General features: G+C 42.0%; 1 protein-coding gene across 8 annotated transcripts in view; it reads right to left on the bottom strand.

The window, feature by feature from the left end:
* The window catches only part of SPATA18 (spermatogenesis associated 18), a 19536-nt gene extending 5326 nt beyond the window's left edge, over positions 1-14210 (bottom strand). The window contains exons 1-11 of one of the 8 annotated variants that reach the window (XM_080589302.1): positions 13752-14210; positions 11305-11410; positions 11082-11197; positions 9429-9547; positions 5602-5736; positions 4727-4958; positions 3623-3781; positions 2905-3080; positions 868-991; positions 458-502; positions 180-225 (exon numbers count right to left, since the gene is read on the bottom strand). In XM_080589302.1, the coding sequence (XP_080445428.1) occupies positions 180-225; positions 458-502; positions 868-991; positions 2905-3080; positions 3623-3781; positions 4727-4958; positions 5602-5736; positions 9429-9547; positions 11082-11197; positions 11305-11410; positions 13752-13838 (1345 nt within the window). In that variant the 5' untranslated portion in view covers positions 13839-14210. Of the gene's footprint in view, positions 1-147; positions 226-436; positions 503-867; positions 992-2904; positions 3081-3622; positions 3782-4726; positions 4959-5601; positions 5737-9428; positions 9548-11081; positions 11198-11304; positions 11411-13751 lie in introns of those variants that run through there. The other 7 variants (XM_080589300.1, XM_080589301.1, XM_080589299.1 and 4 more) reach the window with 7 other exon arrangements.
* Positions 14211-14563: the final 353 nt, after the last annotated feature.

Genomic DNA, 14563 nt, shown 5'->3' on the forward strand with positions numbered 1-14563 from the left:
CCCTCTCCCACACACAGAAAAAGAGGACTACCCATTTTAAAAACAAGGCTTGGACAAGCATTATGGAGTCAAAGACCTTCAGCATATTATTTCTTATCTTTGCTCAGTCTTTCAAGGGCTTAATTTGAAAATTGTGAGTTTGAACAATTTGAACTAATTGAACTAATATGCCCACGTACTTGGGCTTCCGCTCCTCAGTGGTGAAGGACTGCGGCTTCGAGATAACTGCAAGACAAAAGGAGAAGGAAATTCAGATGTGCCAAAATACTGTACACAAGAAAGGCATCTGGGAATCCATCAACATTCAGAAGATTTGCACACTTTACTACACCAGTGCAACTCCACTGGTACAACATAAAATTCAGCAAGTTCCTAGTTTCTCTGAGTTTAAAATATCTGATGCTGTTCACACTAATAGCATTCAGCTGGGGCTTACATGAGATAGAAGAGGACTCACGCTACGGCTCCGGTTTCTGCTTCTACTTCTGCTCCTGCGAGACCACTACAAGAGATGAGATTGGCAAACCTCTTTTGAGAGAGGGTATTTATTAAAGGCAGACTCTGCAAGTAGATTTGTCATGCTGGAGACAAGGCGTGAGGACAGAGTAAACACAGTGAATTTTCTTCCTAAAAAAAGGCTCTGCCAACAATCATACAACTTTTACTGCATGATGAATACACAATAAGGTAAATAGAACTATTCACCCTAAATACAGGATGAGGATTTAAACCTAACCAATATATAATATATACCACTCCAGCCATATAGGGAAAAAAAAAATATCAAGAATTCATCTTTTTAAATTTGAAAACAGAGTTAAAACCCAATGAATACCTTTAACACGTTTCCTAAGGAAAAGTACATACCAGAGCTCCTCTTTTGGTGACTGCTTCTCCCTTCACAATTACAACATCATTTTCCATCAAAGCAGGCCATACATGATAGGCCACCAAAGCAGCTGTGAAATCAGAGTCCAAACTACGATGGTACCTGTAGAAACAGAGTATAAGACATGTCTGCATGTAAGTGCCAAAAGATAAATATGAGTCTTCGAGTTACCAAGGAAGAATATTAGTACAGCTCATAATCTTTCTTGACAGTATTTGCATATCACAAAAAATAAGTTTTCTTTAAGTGAACTTATGGAAGTAATGCATTTGTAAGAGCAACTTAACAGAACATATTTTTTATTTATACAGTCACCTCAAAAAAACCTTCTCCCACTTCAGATGGCTGATAGGCTATGATATTCTTGCATATTCCCCACAAAAGTCAAGGTCTTAGGACCACTGACTAAATCTCCTGAGCAGCGTTTTGGCAGTCATTCATCCTATCTTCCTGAAATTTCTTGTCAAAACAAGATCCATATAAAGGACATTACAGAAATACCCAAGATACTAAGATGTAACTTTATGGCCAAGATTACGTGACATGAGAGGCAATTTTATTAGTGAGATCTTCAGATACTGATAACAAAATATTGACTTTTCCAAAAATTATTTGGAAAAACTGCAGTAATGCAGCAGATATATTACCCCCATTACCTCCCAAAGTCTACAAAATTGGCTGAATAATACATATATGGTTTGGTGAATTCAAACTCAAAACAATTACCAGATAACTGAAAGTAGCAATGCATATATACATTAGTAATGTATATAGAATAGTAATTTGTAAGAACAATGTCATAAACAGGCATGAAACTCTGCTGGAGGAAGATATAAGGTAAAATGAGGGTTGGCCAGCCCTTTTATAGAATGGCATTGCACCTAACTAACAGGCTATTTCAATTTCCACAAGTTTTGCTCCATGTAAGTATAGGACACATATGATATACATGTAAATATATCTATGCCACATATATATCCATACAGATAGTTAGATATACGTATGTGTGTATGTACACACACCTCCCACAGCAGCACGTATAAACACGTACACCCATTTTTTTGAAGGCCATACACATCAAGTAGGTGGCAAAAGTATCCTAAGACAATACTCTAGCATTGATACCATCTTAATTCAGCGAGTTGCTTTGGGTATCAAATAGCTTACTGTCCAATATTTGGACAGGACCATTAACTAGTTAACAATTTTGTACTCTATTGAAGGGTTACTTTTACCTTCCCTATTTCTCTCCTTGGTTTCTCAAGCTCTTTCCTATATGGGCTCCATTCTATTTTAAATTTTTATTAGAAACCTCCTCATTTCTGTGGCATCTCTTGCTTTCAGGAGCAGTGTTTTTTGGAGCTACCAATCCCATTAGTTTTCTTGAAGGCGTGGGAGTACCCTACAGTTCTGTCAGCTAACAAAGCAGCCAGTCCTAAACCCATGGTAAAAAACAAAAACTATGTTATGGTTTCTTTAAACAAGAATCATGTTTCTAAAGCCATTTTCCTTTTTGCTCAACTTTAAAACAGAAGAGACAGGAGTGTATTAAGATCTGTATGTCACACAGCAGCCACAGCACACGTTGATGATCCTCGTATCAGGCACTTACAGCCAGACCTCAGTAGAAAAGACTTTTACCAAATGGGCCAAAAAGACAGAGAAAAGATGCAAGCATTTTTATAAACAGGGAAGGCAGACAGAGACTAAGCAGGAAAGGAAAAATGATAATTTTCCTCTTAAAGGATAAATTAAATAAACTCAAGAGACTGAAGTTTATCCAGAAAATTGTTCTGCTATTCATTAAAAAAGCTATTAACACTGGTCTACATCCTGGCATTTATATACCATTATAAACCTTAAAGACATACCAAATTGACAATAGACCAGAAATATTTGCCCCAAATTAATGTTCATCAATCTTAAACCTTCACATTAATTAGGAAAGAAGTAGACTATACAACCTGGTGGATTTTTTCCATCTTTGTCTTTTAAAGAAAATAAAGAATTCTTACTTGGTCTCACTGAAGAGTTCGCCATCCATACCAAAGGCAATATCAAGAGGAGGGATGAGGGTCTGCATTGAAAAAGCCACACGGCAGAGCTCTCGAATCAAACTGCTGATCACAATGAAATCGACTTCTGGTGGGAATGAAATCTTTGGGTTCATGTTCATGGAGCGAATTACTTCCTGAAAATAAACACAACTGAAATAATCTGAGCTCACTAACACTTTTGTTCATGAGGAAGTATGGAAATCCCTCCTAAATGTGCCTCTCAGCTTTGCCACACTTAAAAATCAGTATAAAAGACTCCCAGAAATGTTATCTTAGACTATTTGAGAAAACATTAGCTTCAGAAAGAATGTTTTAGAAGTAGTGTGAGCTACATCATTGACATCAGTCTTAAGAGGGAGATACAGTTTTTCAGCACAATATAAAGTTTAAGAAAAATACTAAATTTTAGCTTACATTTACTTGATTAATACAGTTACACTGTATCTTGTCAACAAAATTATTCTGACAGAAACAGACATTACAGTCACAGGCATATAAAACAAGTGATAATTGGGCTGTACTACAATATTATTTTGAAAAATAAGTTGCTACAAGACAAAATCCATGCAATACACTTCTCTTCCTTCCCCAGATTACAGATCATTTCTAGTTTATGCACTGTGAAGTTAGCTCCTGAAATAGAATAACACATCCCTTCCCCACCACCCTAACTTACATTGACACTGGCTTGAACATCATACAGATCCTCATGGCGAACCATATAATCCAGGACAGTGTCTTCAAGTGACTCAAGCCCTGTGTGACCTAAAGACAGAGTCTTTCTTACACGCATTTTGAATTGCCTGTAGGCCATCTTCGCTGCTTGGAAAGACTCCTGGAAATGTACAAAACATCTAGTTTAATCCAGGAGATTGTGAGGTTAGATTTTCAGCAACAATCTGAAACAATGAACTTAACCAATATCATAGTTTTAAGGAGGAAGATAAAACACTGCTGTAGAAGTGAAGGTTAAAAAATAGTCCTCCATTTGGGAGGACTTCTGATTAAACCAAGTGTGATTTATTTTTCTGAAGACAGGATTAAGAAGCTTCCCACCCAACCTATTTCTATGAAGGATTCCCTCACATACACGCACAGAATCAAGGGAATTACATTTGGAGAAGAAATCAAGAACAGAATTTAGTATTTGCATTTTATGTGCCACAGCCTAACATGTCAGACAGTACCTCTCATCTGTTGGAAGAAACATTGGCTCAGAGGGTGTAAAGTGACTGATGAACGTGGAAAAAAAATGCAGTAAGTTAGACTTGCTTGGGATCATATACATTAAGAGAGTCACTGCCTCTCTGATACGCTGATTTTATAGACAAGAAAATTTGCAAACAAATTTATTCTGGCTGAGTTCATAGTAAGTGTGAGGGATGTAGGTAATTTCAAGAAACCCAGCAAAACAGAAAAACACATAGCTGCAGGCAAGACGAAAGCATGATATGGAAATATTTCCAGAAGTATTCATTTAAACGCAGCAGTGCTTTTCAGCACAGGAATCATCTACCTTTCAAAGCCATTCAGAGTCTTCCTATGTGCCCCTCACAGTATCTGTACTGCATACTACTGTGCTTGTTCTAATGCTGGGACAAGACAGTCATAAAAGAACACTACATGGAGAGTTTAATGTAAAAGTGTGAGGGAAGACAAGGAAAAGCAAAAGAGAAAACATAAGTTTTCTTTTCTGCACTTCACACACAGAACTTAATCCAATCTAGTCACAGTATTTTACAAAACACTTCTGTGAAACGAGAAACAATTTTGTCCTTACCACAGCTGCAGTGTATATTATCCTCTGCACCATCTCTTTGTCAGTGATGTATGTCCTCAAAAGGGTCTCTGCATCCAAGCGTTCGTGAGCATAGATGTCACCGAAGCGAGCTACCAGGCAGGCGTGACGGGAAGCGTTTGTCCGCCTGGCTCGGCCAGGTGAGCAGCTCCTCAGGGGAAGCGGACTGGGCGACCTGCTGCGTCTTGGGGAAGGAGAGCGGCTCCGCGCAAGTCTAGGAGAGGTGTGTAAAAAAAACATGAGGTCACTTCAGCATCCTAAGATGCCTTGACTTTTGTGCCAATTTAATTACCATCAGGGTAAGACAAGATTTTGAGCCAACATAGTTAGCGAAGTAAAGCTGCAGATTATTAGCTTAGCATGAAGGAACTTGTGTCAGTATAACTTATAGGATACATCTGGAATGATAAAATTAAACTAACTCCAAAACTTATGCAGCCATGCACTATGTTCTGCAGAAACACGCTTTTAACTACTAAAAATTGAGAGATCTGTTTGTCTTCCAGTACCACTGAAGAGCTGTGAAGTCCAAGAAATGAGAATATAATAATAATTTCTGCCCTTTAAGGGTACAGTATGCACAGAGGACTTATAAACAAAAACTAACCACCTGTTCCTGTACAGTTGCTCTCAGTCTATTTTGTAAAGCTGCTTTCTTTGCTGTAAGCTCAACATTACTGCTCAAAATTAAAACACTGGGCACTAGGATAAATCAGTTGAAGTGTTTACAAATGCTTTACAACAAAGTACAGAAGTTTAACTTTTCTTCATGCTTCAGTTTAAAATGAGGAGAGAATTCATGCTACCTAACCTGAACAATTTCTCCAATCCAGTTACTTCTCTGAATAAGGCCCTACCTGCTCTGGAGAACAGACTTTTGGGCATCCAGGATAGAAATCTCATCCCGCAGCATTTGAATCTGCTGCTCATAATCATTCCAACGATCTAACTTTCTCAGAGAGTCCTCCTCTCGGGCACGGGAATCCTTCAGACTTAACCACATGGAATAAAGTTAGTCACAAGATGCCCTTCTACCAATGCAAACCAGCTATCAATTAATCCTTAACAAACAAGAACAGAAAAACAGGAGTATTGAGCAAGCCAGACTCCTTATGCTGAAATACTGCAAAATTAAGTGTTAAAAAACTCCAAAGCATACTCATAACTACACTTTAAAGTGTAAAGGTGTACTGTAGCAAGAGGCCGGATACGCCAAATTGTGTTACAGGAAAGATCAGTAACTTCTGGTGTCCATGCACTAGCTCATATGATGAGGCCTAAGAAAGACTCATTTCCTTCTCATATTTAACATCATTGAGAGTCAGAAGTGTAGGACAGAAAACTGAGCTGACTTGGTTTTACCTCAGGTCCTCAGGTTCTTTTCCTTGATGGAATATTCGGTCAGAGGACATCAGTAATGATGTTCTTCAAATAATATCAGAAGCTAATGATTCCTCTCTTGCTCCTCCCCATATAAAAAATGTTTCTCAAACATTTGCAGACACCCAGCTAAGCAAGTTTATCTTCTATCATTTACTCTTACTTAATGTTAGGAACGGGTCCAGAGCAAGGCCACAAGATGATCAGGGTGGAGCACCTCTCCTACAAAGAAAGGCTGAGAGAGCTGGGGCTGTTCAGCCTGAAGAAAAGAAGATTCCAGGGAGACCTCATTGCCGCTTTTCAGTACTTAAAATGGGACTTATAAAAAGATGGAGAGCAACATTTTCCTCAACCAGATAATGACAGAATAACAGGAAATGGTTTTAAACTGAAAGAGTTTAGATTAGATTTAAGAGTTTAGTTTAAACTAGAAGATTAAGATCAGAGGTTAGGAGGAAATTCTTCACTCAGAGGGTGGTGAGGCCCTGGCACAGGTTGCCCAGAGGAGCTGTGGATGCCCCATCCCTGGCAGTGCTCAAGGCCAGGCTGGACAAAGCCCTGGGAAACCTGATCTAGTGGGTGGCATCCCTGCCCATGGCAGGGGGTTGGAACTAGAGGATCTTTAAGGTCCCTTCCACCCCGAGCCATTCTAGGATTCCATGATTCCATGCAGTCTGCATTAAGACCTACGCATGGAAATTGTGAGAGGCTTTGTTCTCAGCTAATTGCTTTAATCTGGAAGACAGTAGTCAGGTTACATCTAAGAATCAAGGAGTTATGTGAGTTACTTTCCAACCAACAAATCAAAAGAGGCCATTTTATGGGAATACGAGTTTATGCCCCTTGCAATCATTCAAAAAAATGAAGTCTGAGGCAATGGCTTTCCTGGCAGAGGTTCCACAGATGAAATCTGACAATTAGTATTATTCTAGAAGCAATGACAGATATCCAGAAATGAACAAGTGATATTCAACTTCATACACAAGTTGAGACTATAATGACCTGAAGGATTTTTCTTTGTTCATCTTTATTGGGATTAGCTCATCCCCTTAATTGCCCTAAAATGAAGGAATATCATTGACAGTTATACCTTCCTATAGGGAAAGATCCAAGCCAGGTCTCCTTCATTTTGAAGTGTATTAACATTATTTAACTACAAGACTGCAAGCATTTTTTATAAACAAGTATTTCTTTTCTTGAAATGTCAATCATCACAAGAATTCACATGCTGCTGGAAGAATTTCTACTAACTTCATGTTCTTTTCTGATACTATAACCAAAAATAAAAAAATCCAGGCTACATTTCCTAACCATGAAGAATTATTATTGCTTCCAGAAGTTCCTATAGATCAAGCCACAAAAGAAAATTAAAGATTACTGTATTGAAGTGAAAAGGTAGGTCCCTCAGCTGCACTATTACTGATCCAGATTAACTTCCCAGATGTGACCAAAACACTTAGAAACTCAAAAAACATTTTTAAAACAGAGACAGCAACAGTACTAATATCCATGTCTATTTCTGTGCAGACAGGCAAAAGGATTTGGAAATCACAGTCTGAAAGAAAAAGCCTTTTAAAGAACCTTATCTTGAGAGGGACAAAAGACATTTTATTCTCTCTAACACATATGCTGCTTCCAAGAGCATCATAGACAGAAACCTTTGTTTGTAACTCGCTGCATTCAGGATGTGGATCTCTCCTATTAACTTCATCTACAAGACTCAAATACTTGATAGCTTGATAGCTGCTCATTTCAAAGTAACCTTTCCTCTAGCCTAAAGAGAAAAGGGTACAAGTTCAGCAAGAATAAGGGTTCTTCTCACATGGATTAATTTATGTTAATTCTTCCTATAACACAAAGAAAAAAAAAAAGAAAAAAAAAACTCCATGATGTCCAGAAGCTAGACCTGTTTTTCCTCTGTAGCTTAGGAAGGTCTAAAATAAACAGAATCCACTCAGGTAGATGACAGACTGCCTCTGCGTGTTGACGTCCTGCCACAAATACTGTAAGATTTTTCTTATGCTGCTCTTAGCTGAATAATTTCGATCTGCTGCTGCCATAAGAGTAGTGGCTGATTTGGTCTTTGTCTTCAAGAGCCAACTGGGTTTGTGACGGGCTGCAAGAAACATTAATAACCTTCACGGTAAGGGCAGAGATTCCACCACAGAATTTAATGTGACAAATTGACTGTTTCAGCAGACCAAGCCTGTATCAATGTAACACATGAAAACCATCACAGTGAGCTTTGTGCAGGCTGTCAGCACACAAGCAGTGTGTAAGAGTCATATCTGACTAAGCCATAACAGAATTATTCTGCTACAACTGTTTATTTTTCATTAAGGCTCAATTCCAGTTTCTCCATCTATTTCAACAATTTATAGCACTCAGAATGACTTCACTGTCCATAAATGGGGTACTGAGAGACTTCTTTCATAGTCAAGAATCAAAACGTCTGCATTTAGACAAGATGAGGCATAGCAGATACTAACGTGAAAGCAGGAGATATCTGCAAGATTAGGATACGGGATGAAATATTCTTTCTATTGAATCTCTTTCCTCAAATCTAGCTTGTGCAGCTTGCAGTCTTGAGAACCTGATATTCTCGGAATCCTTTAATAAATGCATCAATTTATATCACTTTTTGTATCACAAAGGCCTGTGAACATTCACTGTTCTCGTGCTAGCAGAATGCATGAGAACATGCCTGTCACTTGGAGCCACCTCTGAAATGTCCTTGGAAGTGGCACTAACTGGACCAGTTTGCTTCTGAAGCAGATATGTCATTTTGAGACTACAGTGCTCCACAAAGCATTTTGTGGTTGACAACTGTTCAGTCCTAGCGACTTATGTGAAAAATCTGTCTTTCTTCCTCCATCTTAGTTTTGATCTTCTTAAATATTTACATGCAATTACATTCCGTAACTAATTATGACATGCTTCAGGTCCTTCAATAATGGTTGCACTATAGTTACTCAATTGAGTTTTATCAATGTTTGCTCAGCATACAACAGTCTGTCAACTATAATCCAACTGGGACAATCAGTCCTTTTGTCTGGACCACTGTCCTGTTTTCCAGCTCTTCTGCCAGAAGCAAAACCTACCAAGTCAATTGATGAAAGCAAGTATGATTATATCATCTGTACCCTACTTTGGGCACACACGGACAATCCAGAGCCTAGACATATTTTGAAGCACTGATTTTAAGCCAGAAATGAAATACTGTAAAAATCTCTATCAGTATTTAGATGTCAAGAGAAAAATATCTTATTGAAAAGAAAAAAAGAATCTCAGTTAATTTCCCTACTCTTGTTGCACATGGTTGAGCTCTAGACGCGTTGAAGTGAGTTCTTCCTGAAGCTCTTGCAGCTGAAAAGTCTGACTGGTGGCCAGTTGCCTCAGCTGCCTCTCTTTCTCAACTGAATCCTAAAATGAAACACAAAATGGCACTGCTTGACCATTCTACCTTACAGGATCCTTTAACGTAGTATAGCATTATTAGCATACACCTTTCTAAACATTTCTGTAAAGATCATTTCCAAGGTAATTAAAAACAAAATCAATTGCATACCTTCTAGAAACATAAGCAATAACTTCAAGGCACACAAAACAAAGACTTAATTGTATTAAGAAAAATATTCACTTCACTTACACCTCATAATAGAGACCACAAAAGGTGCACAAAAGGTCTGCATATGCATATTTACTACCTGCATATACGTTATCTGGACATAGTGTTCTTGCACGTGTGGTAACAGCTTTTTTCTTGATAAAGTGTTCTGACCGACTATACCATCAACTCAAGTAAAGTTTTTGGGCATTCATGTACACAGGATAACAGAAAACGTTACTAGAACAGATCAGGCAACTACTGGGATTCAAGAAGCACACTGCTATACATGTAGCCATGCCTTTAGCAACCTACAGATTTGACTCATGCTACCAGATTTAAATAGGCAGCTGTGCAGCAGGCTTTTCTTTATATTTTGCATGTCATGTGCAAGGACAAATCTGTAACAGGTACGTAGTCATTTAGTAACACCATAATTTTACATTTTACTTTTTGTCAGAACCCTACTCCTGCAGCACCCTAGAATCTGAGGGATCCACTAAGGGATATTACTTTTCATTTGTCCTTATCTTAATTGTGAAAGATTTTGATAGAAGAGGTCTAAAAATGAGAAGTTGGAGAGCATGGTAACATCACTGCCAGATCCCAAGATCTTCAATGTTTTCCCCTCATCTGCATCAACCTACACTCTTATTTTCTTTCAAAGCACACAAGCATAGAGCAACAGCAGATCTGTCTTCCCCTCTAAAGTGTTTTAGTAATATGACCCTTTCAGTAAATACCAAGTACTTACTAACTCCAGAGCTCAAGTCAGGCATGTGGTGGTATCATGATGGCTATGAGCACTTTCTTTTTCCCTTCCAGAGATTATTATAATGCTTGGATACAAAGAAAATATTTTTCTTCAAAAAAAATATAATAGTAATAAAAGGAGCTCACAGATGAAAGCATGGGGTCTTACACACACCTTCAGCTTACATCTGGATTTTCATATACTGATAAGTTTTTACCAACAGTTATATGGTGTAAATGCTACTATAACATCTTTGCAAGTGTAAATGTAGCCAAATTCTTTGCCTAGAAAAGGAAAGCTGTACAAAAACATTGTTTCTCTTACCAAGAAGATTCATCCATGTTGCCATTCATTGTTATGAAACAGCACAAGCTCTGGAGGGCCAGAAGTAACTGTAATGACCTCTTTGATTTCCCATTCAAAGGAAATGTAAGATGAGACATAGCAACAACATAGCTGTCACCATGAGCAACCAATAACATATTTCATTAAGCAAAATCAAGGAGGGATGCTATTATTAACAGAAAGTGATTAATGCTCTCCTGCAGGCATAAATTTACACCGTTCTATTCCTTTAAAATAAATTTCCTGCATACCTGAATGAAAGAGAGGCCACTTTCAAAGAGCCCTCCTGAAGTAGCACAGGAAAAACAAGTTCCTAGCCATGGCAGAAGACGAGTTTTTATTGTTTCTACGCCTGCATAATGCCCACCTAAGAAAATACAAGCATTAAGAAATTGTGAGAACACCTACAGAGGAAGACAGAACTGAAAAAGATGACACGTGAAATGTGTTAGTACAGACAAGGCACTGATTTACCTTCTCGAGACGTTTCATTGAGGATTGTGAAGAGCTGCCCTTGAATCACAGAGTTCATTTCTATTATTTCACAGCATCGGTTCAGATTCTGATCACAGGTATTAATCTGTAAATTAATGTGTATTAATATATCTGCCTGGGATTTCTTGCATAGAACGATTCCTGTTACAATCACAACATTAAAGAGCTGTTTTGGGGGGTTTTGTTTGTTTGTTGCTTTTTGGTTTTGTTTTCTATAATTACATCTTCTCATCCTTTTCTTACTGCATCCTCTAGAAAACTCATCTTCAAAAGTCTCACGTTGTTAATAGGCACACAGACAAGACATCAGAACTCCTAACACCCCGTTAATTCACCACTGGGGAAGACACATTCCTTTCCCCAGCAATAAAGAAGATGCAACCACAAATAAATCTAAAAGAAAGATCATAAAGATGTGTTAAAATCTTTCAACACAGAATTTAGCATAACAAGATGTGAGATTATTAGATGAATAAAACATCAGTCCAAACTACAATCTTATATATTAGCTGAAAGAACATAGATTAGGCCGTTATCTTGCTTTATCAACAGCCACAAGGCCTCCATGCAATTTTACTTGATTTTTAAGAGTTATCAAGTGAAATAAAAAATAATCAAGGATGGGCAAACCCCAGCATTAAGCCAAGGAAACAACAGAACAGTAAAGTTGCACCACTTCCAGCAAACACAATTCAAAAAAAATGATGGAGTCCAGGATGCTACTGCACCTGCCAGGAAAAAAAAAAAACACACTCACACACACACTTTGTACCCACAACCTTAACCTTTATCCGTAACCTGGGTATCACCTTCAACTCGGATCGCTCACCACGTGGTTAGGCTTTAATGGCTCCATATGGTTTTTAGGAGCTTTGAAAACAGGCACAGTTCTCACCCATGCCCCAGTCACCTCACACCGTGATGGCTGCAGCATGCTTTCCTCCGTCCTCAAGGAGCAGTCTCGCCCTGCTAACATCCACCAGAACACTACCGCAAATTGCCTTTTTCCAGCTCATTACACTGACATGACACCCATGGTGCTCCCGTCTGCCAGCTCCTCTCACCACAGCAGACTCAAGCTGCTCGTCTTCGTTTCCCACGACTTCGGGGACTACCCTCACCTACCTTCCTTTACCGTGGAGAGTTCAGCTCCCGCTACCATCAGCCGCCCCCAAAGCCCACCTCCACCATCCATTTGCAAGACTTTAACATGAGTGCTTCTGTTCTCCCTCCTCCAGTGCCCTGCACTCTGCGGTGTCTTTACCAGCTACCCTCAAACTCCTCCTTAGACCTGTCCTTTGCCATGCACCCTGCAGAGAGGCTGCCAGGCACTGTAACGCCTACATATGAGGAACTGCCTTGAGAAGGCTGCACCTCTGCTCAGCGCCCTCACTCACCGACTGCAGCACACGGTGGATGGCTACAGGCTCATGACAACGGCCAGTGCTCTGAGGCATCACAGACATGGGGATATAGGGGTGAGGATCCTGTCCAGACTGTTTTTGCTGAGAGAATTTAGGATTTTCAAATCTCGGTTCCCTTCCTTGCCTCATCTTCCCCTAAATTTAAACTCTTCTCTCCTGCTTCCACTGTGCCACCTCCTTGGTCTCCTGTTATGTCCATCTCCTGTTCTCTGACCCCTAAACCTCTGTTCACCCTGTCACATCTGCCTCCAGCCGTCTTCTCCCCTGTCCCTGAAATCACAGAGTCGGGGAATCATTAAGGCTGGAAAAGACCTCCAAGATCACCTGGTCCAACCATCCCCCTACCACCAGTATCACCCACTAAACCATGTCCCTAAGCACCACGTCCAACCTCTCCTTGAACACCCCCAGGGACGGTGACTCCACCACCTCCCCGGGCAGCCCGTCCCAGTGCCTGACTGCTCTTTCTGAGAAGAAATGTCTCCTCATTTCCAACCTAAACCTCCCCCGGTGCAACTGGAGGCCATTCCCTCTTGTGCTTCCCTCCTCCTCAAGCCCTCCTGGCAGCAGATTTCTCCCAGAGGAGTCTCAGGGAGCAGCTGACCCTGCTCTCACACGCTTCCCACTTCTGACCACCTTTTTCCCCACTGTCCCTCTGGGCACCCCCGTTACTTCGCCTAGTGCCTCCCCGTGTACAACGGAACTCTTTTCCTTTTTGACTCCGTCCTGGCTGTTGCAGCCCGCACATCACTTTTAATTCCCTATCTTTGCTTTCAGTGAACACTGCCACGGGCAGAATAAACCCAAGGGAGCCGCAGCAGCGGGTGCCAGCAGCCCGCGGGGTGTCCGTGTGCGTGTCCTCGGGGCCCCGAGGCCGGCTGTCACCGCGGCAACCACCGCAGCTCCCGGCCGGGGAACCGGCGCTGCTGCCCCGCGGGGCCCCGCAGAGAGGCGGCCGAGGCCGGGGGGGGGGGGGGGGGGGGGGACCGCGGCTGTCCCCACCTCGTAGTCCCGGTACCAGTTCTCCAGCTTCTCCTGCAGCAGCCGGCAGCTCTCGGCGCTGACCAGCCTCCTCAGGCTGTCGGCCATGGCTGGCCGGCTGCTGGCTCGAAGGCTGGGGCCGGGCTTGGGACGGGCTGCTCGGTTTGTCCCGTCCCGTCCACCCCCCCGGGAGCCCTCGGCGGGCGGCACGGGGGCCGCTGCTTCTGCCGGCCCGGCCCCGGGCTCGCCGCTCCGGGCGGGGTGGCGGCCCCGCCGCGTTTATAGCCGCGATTGTAACGTGGGCCCGGCCCGGCTGCCACGGCGACGAGGGCAGGGCGCGCCTCCGTTGTGGTAACGGGGCGGCAGCCACGGCAGCCCGGGGACACGGCCCGGCACGGCCCGGCATGGCCCGGCCCGGCACGACCCAGGGCTTGGGGCAGCGCTGCCCTGCGGCTTCTGCTTGCAGGGACGAGGCGAGGAGCACCGCGGCACCCCGCGGGTGTGGGACTGAGGAGGCGGCGACGGCGTAGGAGGCAGCGTTTCGTGGCGTTGCCCCAGACTGCACTCTAAAATGGCATTTCCCAATGTGGAAAAAATATAGTTATTTGGGCTAAATGCACAGAAACACGGTGACTTGCTTGCGAAGGGACCTGTTGCGGGGAGTGCGGAGAGGTGTGGGCGTTTCTGCAGGGACCGTTCACTGTGCGTGGACACTTTCCAAGTCGCCTTTTGCCATCTTTTTATTCCAGGGGCCAAAATCCCCAGCCTGCCGAGTGCTTCTCCGCGGAGCCGCGGCACACAGCAGCGAGGCGCCGCAGGCAGCCTCCCCGGGG

Source organism: Anser brachyrhynchus (genome assembly GCF_964034855.1).
Source record: "Anser brachyrhynchus genome assembly, chromosome: 4".
NCBI classification, from domain to species: domain Eukaryota; kingdom Metazoa; phylum Chordata; class Aves; order Anseriformes; family Anatidae; genus Anser; species Anser brachyrhynchus.